At 45.2% G+C, this 25,175-nt stretch overlaps 1 protein-coding gene across 5 annotated transcripts in view; it reads right to left on the bottom strand.

Moving 5' to 3' along the window:
• C4H11orf49 (chromosome 4 C11orf49 homolog) overlaps nt 1-25,175 on the bottom strand; it is a 171,383-nt gene that overhangs the window by 26,425 nt on the left and 119,783 nt on the right. For all 5 annotated transcript variants that reach the window (XM_037204990.1, XM_028878909.2, XM_028878910.2 and 2 more), the window contains one exon: nt 6,120-6,204. In XM_037204990.1, coding sequence (XP_037060885.1) covers nt 6,120-6,204 — 85 coding nt within the window. The remainder of the gene's footprint in view (nt 1-6,119; nt 6,205-25,175) is intronic.

The raw sequence follows: 25,175 nt of genomic DNA on the forward strand, positions 1-25,175 counted from the left end.
ATGACTCAAATGGACCTAATAGATATCTACAGAATATTCCATCCTAACACAAAAGAATATACCTTCTTCTCAGCACCCCATGGAACCTTCTCAAAAATTGACCACATGCTTGGACACAAAACAAATCTCAACAGATACAAAAAAATTGGAATAACCTCCTGTATCTTATCAGACCACCATGCCTTAAAATTAAACTCAATAACAACAAAAAGTATAGAAAACCCACAAACTCATGGAAACTGAATAATGCCCACCTGAAACATCAATGGGTCAGGAAGAAATAAAGACAGAAATTAAAGAGTTCCTAGAATTCAATGAAAATGAAAGTACAACATACCCAAACTTATGGACACTATGAAAGCAGTGCTAAGAGGAAAATTCATAGCTCTAAATGCACACATAAAGAAGATGGAGCAATCCCATACCAAGGAATTAACAGCACAACTGAAAGCTCTAGAACAAAAAGAAACAAACTCACCCAGGAGAAATAGACGCCAGGAAATAATCAAATTGAGGTCTGAAATCAACGAAATAGAAAACAAGAGAACAATACAAAAAATCAATGAAACAAAGAGTTGGTTCTTTGAAAAAATCAACAAGATAGACAAACCACTAGCCAAATTAACCAAAAGGCAAAGAGAGAGCACCCAAATTCACAAAATCAGAAATGAAAAGGGAGACATAACAACAGACAATGAGGAAATCCAGAGAATCATCAGATCATACTTCAAAAACCTGTACGCCACAAAAATGGAAAACCAGGAAGAAATGGACAATTTTCTGGATAAATACCAAATACCAAAATTAAATCAAGACCAGATAAACCATTTAAATAGACCAATAACCCCTAAAGAAATAGAAACAGTCATCAAAAGTCTCCCAACTAAAAAAAGCCCAGGACCAGATGGTTTCAGTGCAGAATTCTACCAGACTTTCAAAGTAGAACTAATACCAATCCTCTTCAAAGTGTTCCACACAATAGAAACAGAAGGAACACTACCAAACTCTTTTTATGAGGCTACAATTACCCTGATACCCAAACCACACAAAGATGCAACAAAGAAAGAGAACTACAGACCAATCTCCCTCATGAACATTGATGCAAAAATACTCAACAAAATATTGCAAACCGAATCCAAGAATACATCAAAACAATCATCCATCATGACCAAGTAGGATTCATCCCAGGGATGCAAGGATGGTTCAACATACGGAAATCAGTCAATGTAATACACCATATAAACAAACTGAAAGAAAAAAACCACATGATCATCTCCCTAGATGCTGAAAAAGCCTTTGACAAAATCCAACACCCCTTCATGATAAAGGTCTTAGAAAGAATAGGAATACAAGGAACATTTCTAAACATAATAAAAGCAATTTATAGCAAGCCAACAGCAAACATCAAATTAAATGGAGAGAAACTCAAAGCGATACCACTAAATTCAGGAACAAGACAAGGCTGTCCACTCTCCCCATATTTATTCAATATAGTACTAGAAGTTCTAGCTAGAGCAATAAGACAAGAAAAGGAGATCAAAGGGATACAAATTGGCAAGGAAGAAGTCAAACTTTCACTATTTGCAGATGATATGATAGTATACATAAGTGACCCCAAAAACTCTACCAGGGAACTTCTACAGCTGATAAACTCCTTCAGTAAAGTGCAGGATACAAGATCAACTCAAAAAAATCAGTAGCCCTCCTATACACAAGTGATAAAAGGGCTGAGAAAGAAGTCAGAGAAACATCACCCTTTACAATAGCCACAAATAATATAAAATACCTTGGGATAACACTAACTAAACAAGTGAAAGACCTTTTTGATAAGAACTTTAAATCTCTAAAGAAAGAAATTGAAGAAGATATCAGAAAATGGAAGGATCTCCCATGCTCATGGGTAGGTAGGATTAACATAGTAAAAATGGCAATCCTACCAAAAGCAATCTACAGATTCAATGCAATCCCCATCAAAATCCCAACACAATTCTTCACAGACTTGGAAAGAAAAATACTCAACTTTATATGGAAAAACAAAAGACCCAGGATAGCTAAAAGAATCCTATATGATAAAGCAACCCTTGGAGGCATCACCATCCCGGACCTCAAACTCTACTATAGAGCCATAGTAATAAAAACAGCTTGGTACTGGTATAAAAACAGACATACGGACCAATGGAATCGAATTGAAGACCCTGACATTAATCCATGCACATATGAACACCTGGTTTTTGACAAAGGAGCCAAAACTATACAATGGAACAAAGAAAGTATCTTCAACAAATGGTGCTGGCATAACTGGATGTCAATATGTAAAAGATTACAAATAGATCCATATCTGTCACCATGCACAAAACTCAAGTCCAAGTGGATCAAAGACCTAAACATAAATCCAGTTACACTAAGCTTAATAGAAAAGAAAATAGGAAGCACTCTTGAACGCATTGGCACTGGAGACCATTTCCTAAATAAAACACCGACAGCACAGAACCTGAGCACAACCATTAATAAATGGGACCTCTCAAAACTGAGAAGCTTTTGCAGGGCAAAAGACACAGTCAATAAGACAAAAAGACAGCCAACAGATTGGGAAAAGATCTTCACCAACCCCACATCTGACAGAGGATTGATCTCCACAATATATAAAGAACTCAAGAAACTAGACATCAAAGCACTGAACAGTCCAATTAAAAAATGGGCTAAAGAGCTAAACAGAGAATTCACAAAACAAGAACTACAAATGGCTGAAAGACATTTAAAGAAATGCTCAACATCCTTAATCATCAGAGAAATGCAAATCAAAACGACTCTGAGATACCACCTTACACCTGTTAGAATGGCTAAGATCAAAAACACCAATGACAACCAATGTTGGAGAGGATGTGGAGCAAAGGGAACACTCCTCCACTGTTGGTGGGAATGTAAACTTGTACAACCACTGTGGAAATCAGTATGGCGCTTTCTCAGAAAATTAGGAATCGAACTACCTCAAGACCCAGCCATACCACTCTTGGGCATATACCCAAAGAATGCTGATACATACCATAAAGATACATGCTCATCTATGTTCATAGCAGCACTATTTGTAATAGCCAGAACCTGGAAACAGCCTAGATGCCCATCAACGGAAGAATGGATGAAAAAAAATGTGGTACATATACACAATGGAGTACTACTCAGCAGAGAAAAACAATGAAAGCATGAAATTTGCAGGCAAATGGATGGAACTAGAAAAAATCATCCTGAGTGAGGTAACCCAAACCCAGAAAGACAGTTATGGTATGTACTCACTCATTGGTGGATTCTAGATATAAAATGAACAATCAGACCACAACCCATAGAACCATAAAGGCTATATATATATATAGCATGGAGGTCCCTAGGACGACTGTGGCTTATAATAAATTTCAGTTTTACTCAATTATTGAAAAAAAATAGCCAAATGAATAGAAACACATGAACTATGAACCAAAGGCTGAGGGGCTCCCAGCTGGATCAGGCCCTCTGAATAGGTGAGACAGTTGATTGGCTTGATCAGTTTGGGAGGCATCTAGGCAGTGGGACCAAGTCCTGTGCTCAATGCATGAATTGGCTGTTTGAAACCAGGAACTTATGCAGGGACACTTGGCTTAGTCTGGGAGGAAGGGACTGGACCTCCCTGGACTGAGTCTACCAAGTTGATCACAGTCCTCGGGGAGGACTTGTCCTGGAGGAGGTGGGAATGGAGGGTGGGCTGGGGTAAGGGGAGGGCGTGGGAGGGGGAGAATAGGGGAACCCATGGCTGATATGTAGAATTGAATGGTATTGTAAAATAAAAAATATATATCAAAAAAAATGATTTATTTTTATTTCATGTACATTGGTTTGCCTATATGAGGGTATTGGATCCCTTGGAGTTGGAGTTACAGACAGTTGTGAGCTGCCATGTGGATACTGGGAATTGAACCCAGGTCCTCTAGAAGAGCAGCCAGTGCTCTTAACCACTGAGTGCTGTGGGATGGTCTGTATGTCAAATTACTCTGATTGGTCAATAAATAAAACACTAATTGGCCAGTGGCTAGGCAGGAAGTATAGGCGGGACTAACAGAGAGGAGAAAAGAAAGAACAGGAAGGCAGAAGGAGTCACTGCCAGCCGCCACCAGGACAAGCAGAATGTGAAGATGCTGGTAAGCCACAAGCCACGTGGCAAGGTATAGATTTATGAAAATGGATTAATTTAAGCTATAAGGACAGTTAGCAAGAAGCCTGCCACGGCCATACAGTTTGTAAGCAATATAAGTCTCTGTGTTTACTTGGTTGGGTCTGAGCAGCTGTGGGACTGGCGGGTGACAGAGATTTGTCCTGACTGTGGGCAAGGCAGAAAAACTCTAGCTACAATGAGCCATATCTCCAGCCCTTCTTTTGCCCTTTCAACTAATACACAATTTAAACTAGGCCTGATAGTGCATTACTATAATCCCAGAACTGAGGTGGCTGAGGCAGGAGGATACACTGAAAGAGACTGTCTCAAAAGACACAAAACCAAACACAAGAAAAACCCAAACTCCCTTGGGATTGCAGGTTAATGAAAACACTAAACCCTGCCTTAGAACTTTTACTAGTGGTCACTGGAGAAGGTGAGTTCAGTGAACAATGGGGGTGGGAGGGCACACAATTTTCTGTAAACTGTACACATTATTAGCAAAAGCAGTTCATGAGCCTTGAATACAAAATGTCCTTTCCCAGAAAGACGCTGGGTCCTGCTGCTAGTGCCTCCAACTTCCCATCCTCCAGGTCTATGGAGAGAATGAGCCGGGGCGTCTGGAGGAGCAAGGTGCGTCTGATAGAGCAGAGCCACTGGGCCTTTGGTTTAAGAAGCCAACTCTCCGGGCAGAGCTGGTGCCCCACACAGAGGCCAGTGAAGAGGCTGCATTCCAAGTCTCCTGGCTGTGGCCAGCTGGGCCACTCACTCTGCTACTCGCCAGAGTTATCCGTCAGTTTACTTAAGGGAGTTAACCTCTTTGTACTTCGGCTGCTTTTCAGTATGGCAGGGCATGTGGGAACACCTAGAGGAATCTTCACGGGGACAGACATAACTAAAATAAGTAAACTGAGGTGGGGCAAGGAACATGGATGATTGCAATATGACTTATTTTGGAAACTGGGAACTTTTCAGAAAATAAAATCTTTTGCTCAGCTTGAATATGCAAACCTACCTCAGATTTGTGTTAAATGATTAAGTTAATTTAGGTAATCAACTACTTCATTTGGTTAAAAAAAAAGGTGAGTGATAGTAAAACCAAACACAGGATTTAGGGCCCGATCACTCTCTGCTTACCACAGTTCTGGGCTAACCTCAAACCTGGAAGCCTTCTTTAGCATACACCACACTATCTGTTCCTCCTGCAGTGGGGGTTTAGCCCTTCCATGCCTTTCCAGGCCCTGCCCTCAACCTCTGTATTATAAATTATCATCCACTCTTGCTCCTCTTACTCAGAATACCCTCGTGTGTGTGTGTGTGTGTGTGTGTGTGTGTGTGTGTGTGTGTGTGTGCATGCATTTGTGTGGCTCTGTTTTTTTGTTTTTTTTTGTTTTTTCTTCGAGACAGGGTTTCTCTGTAGCTTTGGAGCCTGTCCTGGAACTCACTCTGTAGACCAGGCTGGCCTCAAAATCACAGAGATCTGCCCGCCTCTGCCTCCCAAGTGCTGGGATTAAAGGCGTGTGCCACCACTGCCCAGCCGGCCCTGTGTTTTTATTTCACTACCCTCAGAGTCTGTCTTCAGACCCCAAGGTTCCCTGTAAAAGCACAAAGGATGGTTTGGTTTCCCTTAGGAAACACAAAGTATGATATCTGGGGGCAAACGCACAAGAGACTTGAAGGCCAGTTTCTCTCTTAATGCTCCCCACCCCCAGAGTTTCTCTGTGTAGCCCTGGCTATCCTGGAACTCACTCTGTAGACCAGTGTGGCCTTGACCTCAGAGATCCGCCTGCCTCTGCCTCCTGAGTGCTGGGACACAGCCATGTGCCACCACTGCCTGGCTTCCCATGCCTTTTCTGAGATATGCTGTCTTGGTTTCTCTGAGCAGCTTTCACCCCCAGAGTGCAGCGGGCTTGAAGACGAGGACTTGGGACCCACGTACCTGGCTGCTTTCTGCGTGAGCTCCAGTGGGAAGTCCGGGCACAGTAACTGCAGCAGACAGTGGTACTCCCTCATGGTCAGCAAATCTGTGGTGCAATGGAAAGGACCTCATTAGGACCCCAGTTCAGGGTCTGCCCACCTTTTGGTTATCTCATGGGTTTCACGCCCAGTCTTGTTAGAATGCTGCTGCGGTTTGAAAGGCAAGGTCAGTGTAAAGAGTGAGGCTTTTCTTGTCTCTTTTCTTTTTTTCTTTCTTTTGACCACAAGGTCTCGCTCTGTAGCTCTGGCTGGTCTGGAACTGTGTAGACCAGGCTGGCCTCAAACTAACAGGGATCCACCTCTCTCTGCCTCTTGAGTGCTGGGATTAAAGGCGTGCACAACAGCTGGCCCAAGAGGTGAGATTTCAGGAGTGGTATCTATCTCTACCACGCCACCCCTGGGTGAGGCACTAGTTACAGCGTTCCAACCAAAGGGGCTCTCTCTGTTGGTTTGAGAACTGGCCAAGTGAGGACAGGAAATAAGAAAACACCATCAGTCTTGCTACCCCGGTTTTCCCTGACTCCAAAACTGGGTGGATGAGTCATGCCAAAGCTGTTTGAGTCTGTTCAAAGTCTCTGGCATGGCAATATTTACCACCGCATGGCCCCAAACGCCATCTACAAACCATCAACAGGCAGTAAGGCAAACATGTTGCATGCATGGGAGCGGGTAGAGAGGAGAAGAGTGTGGAGGAACACACAGCACAGACCTGGTTGGTCTGCCCCTGAGGACCGCAGCAGGCTGACTTCTTTGGGATGCCTGCACACCTATCTGGTCATCCTGTTGTTATAGGAGGCCAAGACGAAGTCCAAGATACACAATTGTGGCAAACAAATAATCCCTGATCTACAGATCAGTGCTGTGGGAGAGAGGTGCCAGGAGTTTTGTGGGTCACATTTGCCAAAGAGGCAAATCTCAGAGGTTCCCAGGTCCCGAGAGAGGACCCACACCTATGCTTCCCAGCTGTTTTGCTGCAGCCTGTGCTACAACCAAGGCTTTGCATCAGCCAGGCCACAGCAGTCTTCAAGAATTCCCAAGGAGCAGAGGCTTTCAAACATGGAAGCCCTGCTCACGGAGAAACAACAGCAACCCGGCTGCAGCTCTAAGTGGGAGGAGGCTATGGTTAAGCTGAGGAACAAGGATGATTATCATGGGCACTTGGTTTCTTGGACCTAAGTTAGCCCAAGCCACAGGAATCCAGATCTCTTGTCCCTGCTCGTTTGCTTGGTACTTTTCTACCAAACCCCAAATCTCCAGGGTCAGGCCTGGGCTCCAACCTCTTTTTCATCAAAGCTCACTTCAAGGTGGGGGCACAGAGTTAACCTAACCACAGTGCCAAAGGCGGAGGCACCAGAAGAACAGACTCAGCGTCAGTGTAGGTCAGGGGATCAAGAGGGCGTTTGCGGCCTTGACCTTGGCTTCATGGGCCGCACACTCTTTTCTCACTCATTGACCCCAGGCAGTCTGGCAGAAGTTATATTCTTCAAGCACAGGAGTAATAGCTGCTCAGTGTCCCCGCTTGGCGTGAGGAGCAGGAGTGATGGAGGGCAGAGGAGAAGCGGGCTCTGCTCTCCCTCCAGAACTGGGAGGAGGGCGCTTCCTGACAGCACTACCTTTGAATCAACGGCTTTTCTATGCTAACCTTTGACACTGTTGCTGCAGTGTGGCCACGGACTGCACAGGAATTAGTATACATTTCAAATCGCCCGGACACTCACCTTGGGAAGACGTCTATGGTAACACGCAGAAGAGTTCAAGTGGGGGAGGAATTAGTCTCTGCCTCCCGGGTTCCAGAGCTGAGGCCCCTTTCTCTTGTTTTTAAGGTGCTCAGGGGCCAAACTCAGACATCCTACACAAGTGTGCTACCACTGAGGAACACCCCTCAGCTCCTCATTAGGGTCTCTGTATGTGTACATCTGTTCCGGGGATTGAACTCAGGTCCTCACGCTTGTGAGGCAAGCACCGACTGAGCGATCTCCCAGCTCCCTTTAGGTTCTTGCTGTTGTTCGAACTCACACAGTTCAAATACTTGTTTCCCACGGGTGGAGGGCTAATTTATATAAACTACTTTTACCTCTCTAATGTGACAAAGACTCTTAGAACTCCTAAAGCCAGGAGATGCCCTGCCCACCACTTCTGGAGCTGACTCTCCCCAGGGCTGGGTGAGGAAGGCGGTCATCGAGACCTAGGGAAATACAAGCCAACAGCTTTGTCGTGTGAGAGCAGTTCAGATTCAATTAGGGCAGTGGTCAGATAACATCAAGGCCAGGGATTGCAAGGGAGAGCCACCCTGGCCCTCTGGAGATGGGGTACCTACCACAAGCGGAAAGACTGGTTCCAAAATCCAACCACTGCCTGGCTGGCTCAGGTATGGAACCCCAGGCAGAGGGCTTCATCTCCCCATCTCCGGCTCTCTGCAGTAAGCTGGGGACGCCTGTGCTCACTTTTCAGGACTGAAGTCAAAAGAGATGCTATCTCTACAGTACTTAGCAGAATGTCTGGACCTTAGTAACATCAAACACTTGGAGTTGTTTTGGTTTGTTTTTAAATCCTGGGGGTTAACGACAGGAGAGGAGAGGAAGGCACCTTCTGAGGTGGTTTATTTTTCTTTTTTCTTGGTGCATTTGAATGCTTTAATCTATAGTGTTCAGTCTTGGATAGTCTGTGTCAGGCGGTCTGGCAGACTCATTTCCACTCTTCTGTACCCACTCATTCACCACTGACACTTGCCTCCTGCATCACAGGCACAGCATTACAGGGATGCAGCAGTCACAGAAAGCGCTCCTGAGGCTGAAGGCCCCTAGCTCGTTCAGGCATTTGTTAACTCCAAAGGCTTTGTGCACACTGGCCTCTTTGGCTTTTAGCACTCCCTCCGAAAATTCAAAGAGTTTCCTAGCAGCCCTTCTGTGCTACAAGCGTAACAGTAACAAGAGTGAATAGTTCTCCAGCTCCGTGCTCAGTGTTTGAATCAGTGCCCTTAACTTCACAGCAGCCTTATGACGCTGGCTCCATTGTTCCTACTCCCAAGTCCCAGATAAGCCCTTGGAAGCTCAGAAGATCTAATGGCCTATGATCCTGGAGGGGAGCCCAGAGGCTGAGAAACAGGAGGATGTGAAGGGGTTCTAAAGGCAAGAGGGGCTTAACGAAAATACTACTTCCTGGTGTTTGGAGTGTTTACTATGGGTCAGACTCTGCTCTCTTTAAGGTTTACATGCTTTATCTTACCTGATTTTCACCTTAATTCCTTTTATTTTAAAGGCGAAGTCTCATGCTTAGGCCAGACTGGCCTAGAACTGGCAGTGAACATCTTGCCTGTGTCCTCCTGAGTGCTGGGAGGTGTGAGACACCAGCTAATCTTCATGATTAAAAAAAATTCATCTGTGTGGAACCCACATGAAGGGCTCAGGACGATTTTGTGGAATTGGTTCTTTCCTTCCGCCTTCGTGTGGGTTTGGGGATCGAACTTGGGTTGGGCTTGTGCAGCCACCCTGAGTCATCTTGCCACCCTAATTGTCACTATTTTTATCCCCGTTTCATAGACACACGGATTCAGACTGTGTGTACACAAGGGTGGAATTGGAATCCAAATCCAGGCAGGAGCTGCAGAGCTCACCCAGTTAACACTTCAGCACCTTGGTCTCACCGTCTGCTATGGGAGGGCTCAGGCACTGGCCTCCCCCACCCCGACCCTAACAAACTACAGCAATAACCAGGTCCAGGTGAGCTGGATCAAGGAGACAATCCTGGTGAATTGGAATCTTTCTGGTAAGAAACTGAGACTGAAAGGTTCTAATTACCGTAAACAGGAAATACTGAGGCTCAGCTCCGCAGCTGGAGCTGGCGAGGCTGCCCTGCCAGGGGAGGCCGCCTACAGCAGGCTGTACACCTGTGCTGCTGGCTGCCCCGCAGCGTTCACCCCCCCACCTGCGAGCCTCAGCATCACCCAGGTGCAGGGAAGGGCAAGGATGTGGTGTGTACCCACAGATGCTTCTCTAAAGGAATCCCCCACAATTAGGAGAGCTCAGCCAGCAGGTCCTGAAAGTTCAAAGGAAAGACTTTCGTATAAGATCAAAATCAGAACCCTCTCCACAAATTGGTGCTTCTCTTCCTGTGGGTGGTCAGAATTGTTGAACTCTCTTCAAAATCTTCTACTAGTCTTACCAACTGGGTACCTGGCCCAGTACCAGAGAGGCTTGCCACTTTATTCTATCATCTTCAGAGGCTGCACAGTGCCGTGGCTCAAACATTAGAGTGCTCAGGACTAAATTTTCAGCTTTGCCATTGACTTCAAAATACTTCATAATTCCATACCTCAGTTCCCCCAGGTATAAAATGTTTGTATAAGCCTCATAGAATTGTGAGTTAATGTTAAGTGCATAGACCAGGGTCTGGCTCAATGAGTGTTGTTAGTATTTGCCATGATTATTTCAGAAATAGAGAAACTCTGCTCTGGGAGGTCAACTATTGACTCAAGGAAACAGGTGGTTTAGACCTAAGACCTTCAGACCTAAGCCTATCTGACTCCAAAGGCCATGAGAGTTCCACCCTAGCAGGTGGAATCCAGCTGGTTTATGGAAGCCTTAGCTTCTGATGAGAGGATTAGTATTGATGCCAGATGACTGACAGATTACCCTCAGGTGGGCCAAGTCAACAGGGCAGGCAGACTAGTCAGTTAGGGCAGTTGTGTTGGTGTAGAGGTTAACGAAACCAGACGACATAATGTCATCAGAACCTGGTTCTAGTACTTAGTGGCAGACCAATTATACAACCTCTCTTTCTGCACTTTGGCTTCCTTGCTTAAAAGTGTGCACAGTACAGTGCCTACCTGATAGGGATGCTGTAAAACAAAACAAAACACCAGAAGAGGTTATTTATATATGTGAAGCCTTATCAGAAAAATCAGCAAAGTGGCTGATCTATTTAAACTATACTACTATTTTAAAATTAACTGATTTAACCTTGAAGTCCTGGGCCAGGTGTGGTGGCACAGGTCTTTAATCTCAGCACTTGAGAGGCAAAGGCAGGTGGATTTCTGTGAGTTTGAGGCCAGCCTGGGCTACAGAGTCAGTTCCAGGGCAGCCAGCGCTTCATAGAGAGACCTTGTCTCAAAACAAAACAAAACAAAACAAAAACAATAAAAAAAACCCCAAGTAACCAACCAACCAACCAACCAACCAACCAACCAACCAAACAAACAAACAAAAAATAAGCTTGAAATCCTGAGATTGAGACTGAACTACAACATGCAGCTAAATTCTGACATTAGCACAATGAGTGTATACCGAGGGAGTGAATAAAACCACGTGCCACACAGTGACCTAAGTCAGAGCTCACCGTGCTGTTTAAGCATGTAATGTTTCCCACAGTCTCATGGGTTTGAACACACGGTCCCCAGCTGGTGGCACTGTTTGGAAAGGTTATGGGACCTTTAGGAGCTGGACCTGCTGGAGGAAGTATGTCCCTGGGGGCAGGCGTTCCACTCTGTTCCTGCTCCTGACCACAGCTTCCCCGCTGGACGGCATCCCTTCTGAGCCTGGACCCACATAAGCTTTTATCCTTTAAGTTCCACTTCAAGAGTATTTTATCACAGCAGAAGAGAAGAAACTAAGACAGTGTGTGAGCACAGAGAAGGGGAATCTCCAGGGATAAGAGGTATTCTGCAAATGGGTATTCGTGGGAATCCAGAAGCTGCAAAAATTGAAAATGGCAAATGTCCTGTTTCGGAGACACTACAACTATCAGTAAACCAGTAAATCATGGCCGGTGTGCCAGGGCACACAGGCTGTTGATTCCTAGAACCTTCTCACCAAGAGCTCAGTTCGGTTAGCTTAAATGTTTTCAAAGGAATCAATAGCCACTTTTACTATGAAAACCAAAGGAAGCCAACGGGTCACCTCACAGGAATGCACTTCGCTGTAAGCACAACCCTAGTGTGAACACTTTCAAGATGAGCAGCACCCACATTCAAAATACTCTTTGTGTTGTTATCTCTATCGTCATCCTAGAGACTGATGGACAAGGCTATTTTAGCCAAGAAAATTAATCTAGTCAGAAATGACTGATACTCAATGTACTCAAGAGCTAACTTGGCCTCATTTGTAGGAAAGAGAGAAGGTTTTTTTTTTTTTTTTTTTTTTGTTTTTGTTTTTTTTTTTTAATCTGGCCTGATTTTCTGCTGTGGAAATTCCTGCCTCTGAAGCTCTGTGAAGGCAGCTTAGTCATTTCTACATCCTCTGCAGACCACCATGTGTCTCCACAACATTTTCTCACAAGAACTGTGCGGGTATGTGGCTGTGGATTCAGAGGCCTGGGAAATGGTGCCTGCGCCAGATCCTGAGCGCCATCACCACAGAACAGCAGAATGGAGCCAGATGGAAGGACTTGGGGTCCATCTTTGCCTCACTCAGAGTAAGTGAATCCAGGACTTTTAGCCCTCGAAGTGTGGGGATACAATAGGTTCAGTCTGAACTCATCTGTGTGTCAGCTGCCTTTGCTGGTGCTGGCTCGGGGCTAGAGATAATGAAACGCTATAAAGCCACGGGAACCCAGAGGGCTGGATGACCTCTAGCTGGTTAGCTGCACGATTTCAATAGAAACTGCCACAGAGGCCAGAGAACACCACAGACCATGAGTGGACTCTTCAATTTTCAGTCACAATTGTTTTTGTGTGCATTTTTGCAGGAGCTATGAAGGATCACTCTAAATGACAGTTACCCTCGGCCAGGACACTTTGCCAAGAGATGCTCGGAAGGCCAGGGATCGTTTGGGGCATGACCACACCACCCCTTCCCATCCCTAGGGTATGAAGGCTTTGTTACCAGGCCGCCGCCGCAGCTGAGTAAATACTTCTCAGTGCTACTCTGCAGAGGAGGGAAGGGAAGCAGGGGGGAGGGGCATCTGACAGCTTCCCTCTCCGTGAACACTTGGTACCCAGTCACAGGAAGATTGCTAACGTCTTAGGAGCTGTCAAGCAAAGCCTAGAAGAGAACAGTCTGTGTTCCTAAACGTTATCTTCTTTGGCAGTACTGTTGTGTCATATTATAAATGGAGGGAGATGATAATTAGTTTACTGAAAGAGAAATGACCCTATAAAAGGAATGAGAAGAAATAGCTTCCAACGACACTTGTGGGTATAATACTTGAGCCTTTATTAACTCTGGCCTCTGCCAAGTCACTACTCCCCAGAGGACGTATTCAAAGAGGAGCAGGACGGCAAACTCTTTATCTTTACATTTTACTATGACTAAGCACAGCACCAAGTGAGAACTGTAGCTGGTCTATTCCTGTTTGGCCAGTGGGGTTCTAGGCAAAGCATTAAATCCGACAAGGCAATGATCTTGGTGCAACGTTTAGGATGAGCAAGAGCGACTGCCCAGGAACTGTGTGTATCAAATACAAATGTAAAGAGAGGTGGGCATTTTCTTTTCTTTTTTTCAAATTATTTATTTATTTTTGTTTTATTTGCATGGTGTTTGCCTCCAGATATGTCTATGTGAGGGTGTCAGGTCTTGGAGTTATAGACAGTTGTCAGCTGTCATATGGGTGCTGGGAATTGAACCCGGTCCTCTGGAAGGGCAGTCAGTGCTCTTAACTGCTGAGCCATCTCTCCAGCATTTTCAATCAAAGATTATATACACACATCCTGGCAGTTTGGTCAGGTCTGTGGGCTAACTATGGCCATCCCTACACAACACTGGGGGTTGAAACAGACCTGATCTGCCACATAAGATTCCCTTACACTAACTCGGACCCTTGGGGTGCTGCTCTGTCTTCTGGCCCTCAGATAGGACAGTTAAAAGTTGGGGGTCTAAGGCAGAGTACTGTTTTTGCTTCTCAAGACAAGAGTTTCACTGTGTAGCCCTTGCTGTCCTGGAACTCACTCTGTAGACCAGGCTGGCCTTGAACTCAGATCTGCCTGCCTCTGCCTCCTGAGTGCTGGTATTAAAGGTGTGCACCACCATTCCCAACAATCTTACTTTACTTCTAAAGAGGACTGTTTTTCCTTTCAAACAAGTACCACAGAACCAAGATGGAACATTCCTCTGGGGCCAGCAGGTGCTGCTGGGTACTAAAACCCATTCCTGCTCGAAAATGAACAGAAATGCTTCAATAGGCAAAGAGTTAACATGGAGAATGAACTTCAGCCCTTCTCATCGTGACTGAAAGTGAGAGGAAAGGACTTTCCTTGAGAGCTGATGTACCTGAACAATTCACTCAGCCTTTGTAAAGGAGGATGTGTAGACTTTTCTTACATAGGGTTTTATGGTCAGGATGAAGGGTTCCAGTTCGTTTTCGGAAAGAAAAAGTCTATTCTACTTTAGATATACATCATGATACAGAGGCAATGCCCCAGTGTGAGTTCTATGAAGAACTGATTACATTCCTCTGGTTACAACTTTGCTAGGTCTCAGTTTCCACCCATAAAATATTGGGGGCTGGAGAGATGGATCAGTGGTTAAGAGCACTGGCTGCTCTTCCAGGGGACCCGGTTCAATTCCCAACACCCACATGGCAGTTCACAGCTGTCTGTAATTCCAGGGGATCTGGAACCATCACATAGACATGCATGCAGGCAAAACACCAATGCACATAAGATAAAATAAATTAATGAATTATTAAAAAATACAGAAGTTGTAGTATAGGAGCATAAACAATAATTAAGAGATATACTTTAAAAATAGAAATTCAGTCGGGCAGTGGTATCCCATACCTTTAATCCCAGCACTTGGGAGGCAGAGGCAGGTGGATCTCCATGAGTTCGAGGCCAGCCTGGGTTACAGAGTGAGTTCCAGGAAAAGTACCAAAGCTACACAGAGAAACCCTGTCTCGGAGAAAAAAAAAAAAAAAAGAAAAAATCCTACATGAAACTTTAATATATATGATTGTGGTGGTTTGAATGGTCCTCATGGGCTCATATATTTGGATCCTTGGTTATTAGGGAGTGGTGTTACTTGACTCGGATTAGGAGGTGTGGCCTTGTTGAAGTAGGTGTGGCCCTGTAGCCCTGTTAGAAGAAATGTGTCACTGGGAGTGGGTTTGGGGTTTCAATGCTCAAGCCAGTCCCAGTGCCTTTCTCTTCCTGCTGCCTATGGATTCAGATGCAGAACTCTTGGCTACTTCTCCAGCACCATGTCTGCCTGTGTGCTGCCATGCTTCCCACCAGGACAGTAATGGATAAACCTCTGAATGTAAGCGAGCCCCGATTAATGCTTTCTTTGATAGGAGTTGCCGTGGTCATGGTGTCTCTTCTCAGCAATGGAACACTGACTAAGACAATCTTAGATAAAATAAAGCCTTTCTTACTGAACTGTCTCTTCAGTGGCCCTTGCCCACGTTAAAGTGATGGAGACTGGGGCCTGAGGCACTGATTTAAAACTCAGAATGGGGGCTGGAGAGATGACTCGGTGGTCAAGAAGACTTACTGTTTTTGTAGAAGCGCTGGGACTGATCCCCATTGCTCACATGGCAGCTCACAACTGTCTGTAACTCTAGTTCCAGGGGATCCCAACTTGGGCACCAAGCACACAAACATGCAAGCAAAACACTCACACACGTAAATAAATACATCTGAAACATGAGACTGACCAACCGACCAACCAACCTACCGACCAACCAACCAACCAACCAACCAACAGAAACGGCACAGGGGCTGGAGAGACGGACGGCTCAGTGGTTAAGAGCAATCACCGCTCTTACAGAGGACCTGGGTTCAGTTCCCAACACCCACATGGTGGCTCACAACCTGTCCTAACTCCAGTTCTAGGGGAATTCAATACCCTCTCTGGCCTCTATGGGCACCTGCACACATGAACTCGTGCAAGCACACACACACACACACCCACAAATAAAACTTAAAACTCAGCATGAGGGTACACATGTAATCTAGCATAGGAGGCTCACAAGTTCAAGGCCAGCCTGGACCACACAGTGAGACCCTGTTTCAAAGAAACTAAACTACCAGAGAAAAATTCCCGAGTTTTACTAAAGGCAGCCTAAACACTCCTGTCCCTAACTTCTGAGTGGGTCTGACTGAATGTGAGAGAGCTCCCAGTCAGCCAGGTTAGGTGCAAACCCTGGTGGTTCCCTGATTAGCTAAGTGACACCATGTAAGCCAATTTAGAAAAGACTGTGAATAATGATTTTAAAAAATGATGTGTATGTGTGTGTATATCTAAGTGTGAGTTTGTGTACGAGTGCTGTGCACAGAGAAGCCAGAAGAGGACATCAGATCCCCTGGAACTGGACTTACAGGCATTGGTTGTGAGCTGCCTATATGTGTGCTTGGAATTGAACTTAGGTCCTTTACAAGAGGAGTGATTGCTTTTAACCACTGAGCCATCTCTCCAGCCATGGCTGCATTTTCTTTCTTTCTTTCTTTCTTTCTTTCTTTCTTTCTTTCTTTCTTTCTTTCTTTCTTTCTTTCTTTCTTTCTTTTTTTTGTGTGTTTCAAGACAGGGTTTCTTTGTGTAGCCCTGGCTGTCCTGGAACTTGCTCTGTAGACCAGGCGGGCCTCTGCCTCCCGGGTGCTGGGATTACAGGTGTCTGCCACCACCACCTGGCCCCTTGACCGCATTACTAATGATATTAGCATGGACAATGTCAATTCTAACATTGATCATGGCGAGTTTTTGAGAGGATTAAGAGGTAGTGATGAGAGAGAGAGAGAGAGAGAGAGAGAGAGAGAGAGAGAGAGAGAGAGAGAGAGAGAGCAGACAGTAAACAAAGTTCTGGTCAGGGCACAGGAAGCACCCAGGAACCAAACCTGCTCTTACCACTTCCCTGCTCTGGAGGAAGCCCGGTGGGATGGCATTGCCTAACAAAAGGCACAGGTCACTGAAGTTCTTCAGCTCAGGCCCATGGGGGCTGAACCAACCCCACTCCTTATCTCATGATTATTTTATCATGCCTTTGTTCTTTATTGATGAGTTACAGACTTCCGGCCTGAGGCAGGTGCACACCATTTTCCTTGATAGCCAACCCACTGCCAGTCCTCTGACACCCCAGTCACTAGTGCGGACAGCTCGGATCTGTAGGACTGTAATTGTGCTCTGTCACCCTGCTCACTAGTGCGGACAGCTCGGATCTGTAGGGACTGTAATTGTGCTCTGTCACCCTGCTCACTAGTGCAGACAGCTCGGATCTGTAGAGACTGTAATTGTGCTCTGTCACCCTGCTCACTAGTGCGGACAGCTCGGATCTGTAGACTGTAATTGTCTGTCATGCTCTAGTCGAACTCGATCTGTAATTTGTGCTCTGTCACCCCGCTCACTAGTGCGGACGGCTCGGATCTGTAGGGACTGTATAATTGTGCTCTGTTACCCCGCTCACTAGTGCGGACGGCTCGGATCTGTAGGGACTGTAATTGTGCCCCATTTCCACAGGCAGTAGCACTTTTGATCCCAATAAGAAGCTGGTGGAGACCTCCACAAGATCAGAGAGTTAAAAATCCCAGCAGGGTTTCCCACCTCTGATACAGGGGCTCCTGGCAGTTGTTGGATGCTGGGGAAGAGAGTCCCTTTTTCGGGAGAGGAGGACAGCCATTGGTAGAATGCCCCTGCCTCAGTGTTTGACTCCATACCCACGTGCACGTGGGCAGCACTAATTGGACTTATTGAGCTCTGGAAAAACAAAAACCATGAAGCAGTGAGGGAGGTGGAAGATATGCTGGGAGGGGGTGTGGTGGGGAGATGGAGGGAGGGAGGGAGTGGAGGATGAATATGACCAAGACACATTGGATTCCTGCATGAAATTTTCAGGGAAATAAATAAGCACCTTGTGAGAACACAGCACTGTTTCCACCCTACTTTGTGCAGTTCTAGGGAAGGAACCCATACCCTGCACATTCCAGGCAGATGCTCCAGCCCCAGCCTCCATTTTATAGACGGGAACAGCAAGGGACAAAATCACCAGGTCAGTACAGCTCCAGGATGGAACTGACATTCGCTCCCTGGAGCGCATCCTTCCTACAACACTGCCTGCTTCTCTCCCAAGCCCTTCTGCTTTTGCCTGGAGGTCCTGGGGAACTCAAACTTTTTTCCTTTCTTTTATGGATGAAAAATAGCTTAACACATGAGGGAACTGTTAATGTTCAAATCTGCCAAAGATTATCCCATCTTTCTGTCGTCTTTGGCCTATGCTGTGTCCCTGCAAATGCCAATAAGAAAACAGAAATGGAACAACAATATTAACAGACACTTTAAAGCCATTATGAACCTGCATCTGCAATTTTAATGGACTAGATACAGGTATACTAATTTATACACAAACATTTTAAAAAGTGATTTATCCCATGTGCATTGGTATCTTGCCTGCATGTATATCTGTGTGAAGGTGTCAGGTCTCTTGGAATTTGAGTTACAGACTTTTGTAAGCTGCCATGTGGGTGCTGGGAATTGAACCCAGGTCTCCTTAAAGAGCAGACAATGCTCTTAACCACTGAGCCATCTCTCCAGCCTTGACACACAGGTATTTTCAACTACCTTTCCTTTTAAATTTAAAATCAGGCCGGCACAATGAACTTTCTGTTTTGGTATTTTTGAGATAGAACCTCACTAAGTAGCTCCTGGAACTCTCTATGTAGACCAAGCTGGCTTCAAACTCTCAGAGATTTGCCTGCCTCTGCCCAAGTGCTTCATAATGAACTTTTTTTTTTTTTTTTTTATTATTATCATTTTTTTTACTATCACAGCAGAAGACAGATCTCATTAGATTTGTAGCCACATGTTTGCTGGATTGAACTCAGACTTTGAAGAAGCATGCTCTTACCTCTGAGCATCTTCAGCATAATGAACTTTTTATCAGCAAAACTGTCTGATGAGAATTTAAGAAAGCTTCAGAGAACAAAATCTAAATAAGTTATTTTTCCTAAGCCTTCCACTGTTGAAGGCAGACAGAATAAACAAGAAGTGGGCCAGATTATGCATTTGATTTGCTTAAAATGCATTCTTCTTTTCTAAATAAATATAAACAGGAGCAGTGGCTAGTGGGATTACTCACTGAGGGCAGCTGAACAAGACAGACTAAAAATAAAAAGCAACAACCTAGGTTCTTTGGTTCTCAATGGGCATCTAAGCAGGGGAAGGCTTAGAACAAGCTGCCAACCTTGTAGGCGTATTTATAAAGAGCATGGCCTGCTCTCCCATCAGAATCTACTAACTTCCACCAACAATGATGGATTTATGGCTACCATCCCCTAAAAATAGACTGAGAATCAGAAACAGCAGAAAATAGGAAAAGGCTGGATATGGATAAACACATCCGACTCTTGAGATGAATCCACGGTTGTACTTCCTGCTGGGTCCTGTCTTCTGTGGGCATATGCAATGTTCTCTGCCTATAATTATGTGTGTGTGGCTAAGAGCAGAGGCCGCTAAGAGAGGGAAGAGTCCCGCTTCTCTGGGGACAGGAAGGGAAACAAAACTGAAGTTAGCAGTTACAGCTCCTAGAAGCCATTGACTTTGTTTTTGAAGTATGGTTTTCCCAGTAAATGATCCTTTGCCTGTAACGAAAGTGAACCACTCGCCTTAATAAAAATATGAACAGAATTATAGTGCTCCCATCTCAGGACCTGAGCTGACAGGGTTTGTTTGTTTGGTTTTTTTTTTTTTTCCTCTTTTTTGAGCATTGATCCTTATCTTTCACTGGGTCTGGCAGGCACACACAAAAAAAGATGGAAAAAAAAAAAAACCCAATGATATCAAAGGATGAGCCTACTCAATTATTTGTTTAATGAAAAAATATCCTAAAAACAAAAGTCTTGTTTCCCCCCGAATTTTGGGCAGGTTCTTGGCTTCCCATCGGTGGAGGCTTCTGATTAGGTTCCCACTCTTTGAACCAACTCCAGTTCTTCATCATGCCTCACATATACACAACCAGAACTGATTAGACTAAATGTAATAGTGTTGTTTTTGTTTTTTGTTTTCTTTTTTTGGTTTTTCAAGACAGGGTTTCTCTGGGTAGCTTTGCACCTTTCCTGGAACTCACTCTGTGGCCCAGACTGGCCTCGAACTCACAGAGATCTGCCTGCCCTGCCTCCCAAGTGCTGGGATTAAAGGCGTGCACCACCACTGCCCAGCTAGTTTTTTTTTTTTTTTTTTTTTTTTTTTAAATATAAAAACAGGTTATAATTCAAAAGTCCAGGGTTATTTGAAACTGGAAAATATTTTATGTGTAGAAAACAGTAAAAATGATAACATTTCCCAATAAGCCCTTTTAAGCCAAATAATAACTGAATTATACATAAAAATATTGATTAGATTCTGGGATACAAAAGAAACCTATCTTCATCTGTTCTGAGAGCTATGTCTTAAAATTTTTAATTTTTAAAATAAAAATTTAATTATCTTACTAAAATATTTAGATTTATTTATTATATGTGTGACTAAACATCCCCCCCCATATATATATATGTGCACCTGGTGCCTGTGGCGATCAGAAGAGGATGTCTTGGGTCCTCTGAAGCTGGGCTCTCAGAGGGTTGGGAGCCACCATGTGTGTTCTTGGAACTGAACCTGGGTCCTCTGCAAAAGCTACAAGCATTCTTAACCACTGAGCCATCTTTCTAGACCCTAAAATCATTACTTTGTTTGGTTGGTTTTTGAGACTAGGTTTCTCTATGTAGCTTTGGAGCCTGTCCTGAACTTGTTCTGTAGACCAGGCTGGCCTCAAACTCACAAAGATCTGCCTGCCTCTGTCTCTTAAGTGCTGGGATTAAAGGTGTGCACCACCACTCAGCACCTAAAATCATGTTATGTGTATGAGTGTTTTGCCTACATCCTACATGATGTTTGTGTACCATGTGTGCATAATGCCCTTGGAGGCCAGAGAGGGCATCAGATTCCCTGGAAGTGGAGTTACAGCTGCCTTGTGAGCACTAAGAATTGAACTCTGGGTCCACTGGTAGAGAGCATCCAGGGCTTTTAGCCACCGAGCCATTTACCTAGTCCCATTAAATCCATTTTAAAGCATGATTTTTATACCCTCTGTCTTTTTAAGTTTTGTCTGGTCATGTGTCCTAATTTCTGGGAATCTGGGTCTGCACCTAGAGCTTTGGTTATCTCTTGTAAAAACCAGAAGACCTGCCATGCCAGGCCAGCATTCCTGCATGGCCAATCAGCTAAAGGCGAAGAGGTAAATGTTCTTGTTACTTTATCACCAAATGACGCTTGCACTTCTTCTTTGGTTTTTGAGACAGGGTTTCTCCGTGTAGTTTTGGTGCCTGTCCTGGATCTCGCTCTGTAGATCAGGCTGGCCTCAAACTCAGAGATCCTCCTGGCTCTGCCTCCCGAGTCCTGGTATTAAAGGCGTGTGCCACTGCTACCCGGCTGACACTTGTGCTTCTTAAGGTGCCTGCCTTAAGGTACTTCAAGCCTTTGCATTTCAACCGATGTGAGAAATATCTCAGTGTATGCTTTCATATACAGATTAAATTCATCTGACTAAATGAGTTAATGACGAAGAGATCTCAGGAGAGCTTTGAACTCATGTCTCTGAGGCCCTCACTTACCACTACTCTACAGGTGCTAGTGATCTGTCTGTGCTCTCTCACTAGGTGCTGTGTAGCATTCTTCTCATCTGACCCATCGCAGCAGCCTGTGACGTCACTTGTAGCTAGGAGGAGGTGAAGTCATCGGTAGGGTGGGTATAGCTGGCACATAGCAGTCAGGCTTTGAAGTGGGAGCCGCCTCGGTCCAAAGCACACGCTTTGAAGCACTCTGTTATCTGGGTCTGGCTGAAGTACTGGCTTAGCCGTCTCCACGTCCTGTCTTCACTCCACTGCTGTCCTCAGCCGTGGAAGGTACTTTGCTTGGTGACTTTATGATTTCAAAGAACCTTGGAAATCAAAGCATCACAGGTCTGGACTTCTGCTCTCATGCAAATAGGTGACCACTATCTCCATTTTGTTGGTGAAGAAACTAAAGCCTACACAATATGCGGTTTTCACAAATGATATACGTTGTCCATAAGAGTCAGGGGAGGCTCTAATGTTCTTTTAAAGATTTATTCATTATGTATACAGTGTTCTGTCTGCATGTATCCTGCTGGCCAGAAAAGGGCACCAGATCTCATTATAGATGGTTGTAAGCCACCATGCGGTTGCTGGGAATTGAACTCAGGACCCCAGGAAGAGTAGCCAGTGGTCTTAACCTCTGAGCCATCTCTCCAGTCCCTAGACCAAGCCTTGAAGGTATGGACTCCAACTACTGGCTCTTCTACACCACAAGGACTGATACCCAGCAGGCAACATACAGTGACTTCTATCTCTGTGTTGATGTCTAATCCTAAGAGGCCATGGAGTCTCTCCCTGTGCAGCTCCAGAGTTGGATTCCTGGCACATCTGCATCCTGAAGCTAGGGAAGTGACAGCAGACGCGTTTGAGTCTTGATGTGAAATTCACGTTTATACACAAAGTTCACGTGACTCACATTGACCCAGTGGTTGAAAGTCTGTTTTCTGGAGTTGGTCAAGACGAATGATCTAGGGTGAGCTAGTTACTTAAACCCTTTGCTTTGTTTGACACAAGGCTTCCCTCCGTAACCCAGCTGACCTGCAATTCGCTCTCTATCCCATGATGGCCCTGAATTCATAATGATCCTCCTGCCTCAGCCTCCAGAGTTCAGGGATAGCAGGCATTAACCACACACCTGGCTACTTAAATCTCTCAAGTTGTACTTTCATCACCTTTATTATTTGAAGATTTATTTATTCTTGCTGGGTGGTGGTGTCACACGCCTTTAATCCTAGTACTCGGGAGGCAGAGGCAGGTGAATCTCTGTGAGTTTGAAGCCAGTCTGGTCTACAGAGTGAGTTCCAGAACAGCCAAGACTACACAAAAAAACCTGTCTCAAGCAAACAAACAAACAACAACAAAAGATTTATTTATTCTTATTTTATGTGTATGGGTATGCCAGCAAGTATGTATGTGTACCATGTGTACAGTGCCTGGAGGTCAGAAGAAGGTGCTGAATCCTCCTGGAACTGGAGCTACAGACTATTGTGAGGTACAACATGGGTACCAGGAACAAAAGTCCTCCATCACCTTTAAAATGAAACCATAAGCAGGGCAGCAGTGGCGCACGTCTTTAATATCAGCACTCGAGAGGCACACCTTTGATTCCAGCACTCAAGGAGGCAGAGGCAGGCAGCTCTCTGTGAGTTCAAGGCTAACCTGGTCTATACAGTGAGTTCTACTATAGCCATGGCTATGCAGAGAAACCCTGTTTCAAAAACAAAACAAAACAAAACAAAACAGAACAATAAGGAGACAGAGCAATGCCTTAGTGGGTAAGAGTAATGGTTGTTGTTGCAGAAATATGTGTGTCTATGTGTGTGTGTGTCTGTGTGTGTACGCATGTGTGCATATGATGTTTGTATATGTGTGTGAGGGTGATCTCACCCATGCGTACATGTGTAGAGACCAGAAGTGGAGTAGAGTGTTTGGTTCCCAGCACCTACAACCATCTGTAACTCCAATTCCAGAGGATCTGATACCCTGCACAGCACTCATACCCATGAAACTAAACAAATCTAAGTAATTTTTAAAATGGGACAATAAAAGCAACTACCTCACAGGCTTGCTTCCCTGCCCCGTGTGTGTGTGTGTGTGTGTGTGTGTGTGTGTGTGTGTGTGTGTGTCTGTCTGTCTGTCTGTCTGTCTGTCTGTCTGTCTGTGTCTGTGTCCGATGCACACAATATTGGGGAGTTTAACCCAGGAACTTATACATGCTAGACTATTGCTCTACAACTAGGTTAAATCCCCAGTTCCATCTCACTGGTAGGTTTGTTAATCCAGTAGACAGTACAGAGCATCTACTATGTTGTCCAGTTTTTAGGTGCTCTTTCCTTCATGGAGCCGATCTTATAGAAGGAAAGACACAATAAGCAGTGTAGTCAGTCAGTGAGGAGCACACGGGAACAAGAGCACACTAGGACAAGGCTAGGCACATGGCAGACTATGCAGAGGGGTGGGCAGACTCTATGCAGAGGAGGGCAGACTGTATGCAGAGGATGGGCAGACTCTATGCAGAGGGTGGGCAGACTCTATGCAGAGGATGGGCAGACTCTATGCAGAAGGTGGGCAGACTCTATGCAGAGGATGGGCAGACTCTATGCAGAGGGGTCTAGGCAGGCAACGCTCAAGCAAAGATCTGAAGAAGACAGGTTAAGGAGCAACGGGAACGGACATCTGAGGGCAGTGTGGCCCAAGGAGAGGGAAGAGCACTGCAAATGTCTTAAGGAGGGAGTGTGCCTGTGGGGCAAGAATACCAGCATTGAAACTGGTGCGGCTAGGAGCCAGTGGAGAAAAAGGAAAGGAATAAGAGACGAGGGCATAGAAATAATAAGGCCAGTTCCTGGATGGTCTTTCAGCAGAGATTAAATGAGACATTCATGTTAAGAGCTTGGAAGAGTATCTGGTATACAGTAAGCAGGTAACCAGTGTTCTCTCCATGTGTATTTATGTGAGCAGCATCTGGTCTCTAACAGAGCTAGTCTACAAGGCCAGGCTGCAGGGATTATTATAGCACCTTTGTGTACTTTGGTGGAGTTAGAGAGTCCTTCAACAGTTCCAGAAGTACAGAAATCAAACAGATCAAAGGCCTGGGTGATCCCCAGCAGCAAAGAGAGATGGTTAATTCCCTGCAGGTGCTCAGAAAACTGAACTAAGAGCGCACGCAAAGTCAACACTGCAGCAATAAAAGACACGGGAACGGGGTGTGGCCTGGGTGGGCTGGGCTGAAAGCTGAGACCAAGACCAACAGAAGAGTTGTTAGGCTGCGCGAGAAGAGAGAAGCAAAGCGGCGTGGAGCATGGAAGCATCCCCTACAGCAGTTGAAACCCATCCTAATATCAGCGAGACCACAGAGTCGTGATAATAGAGGAGCTTCTGCCAGGGAGAATGCCAGCCAGCCTGGCAACATGATTGCGCTTGCATGGAGGGGCAAATTAAGATGTTCGGGCCAAACGATCCCTTCTCTTCTGGAGGCTCTTTCATCTTTAAGGGGTAACTTCCGCAGACCTC

The sequence above is a fragment of the Peromyscus leucopus genome, chromosome 4 (genome assembly GCF_004664715.2).
Source record: "Peromyscus leucopus breed LL Stock chromosome 4, UCI_PerLeu_2.1, whole genome shotgun sequence".
NCBI lineage: Eukaryota > Metazoa > Chordata > Mammalia > Rodentia > Cricetidae > Peromyscus > Peromyscus leucopus.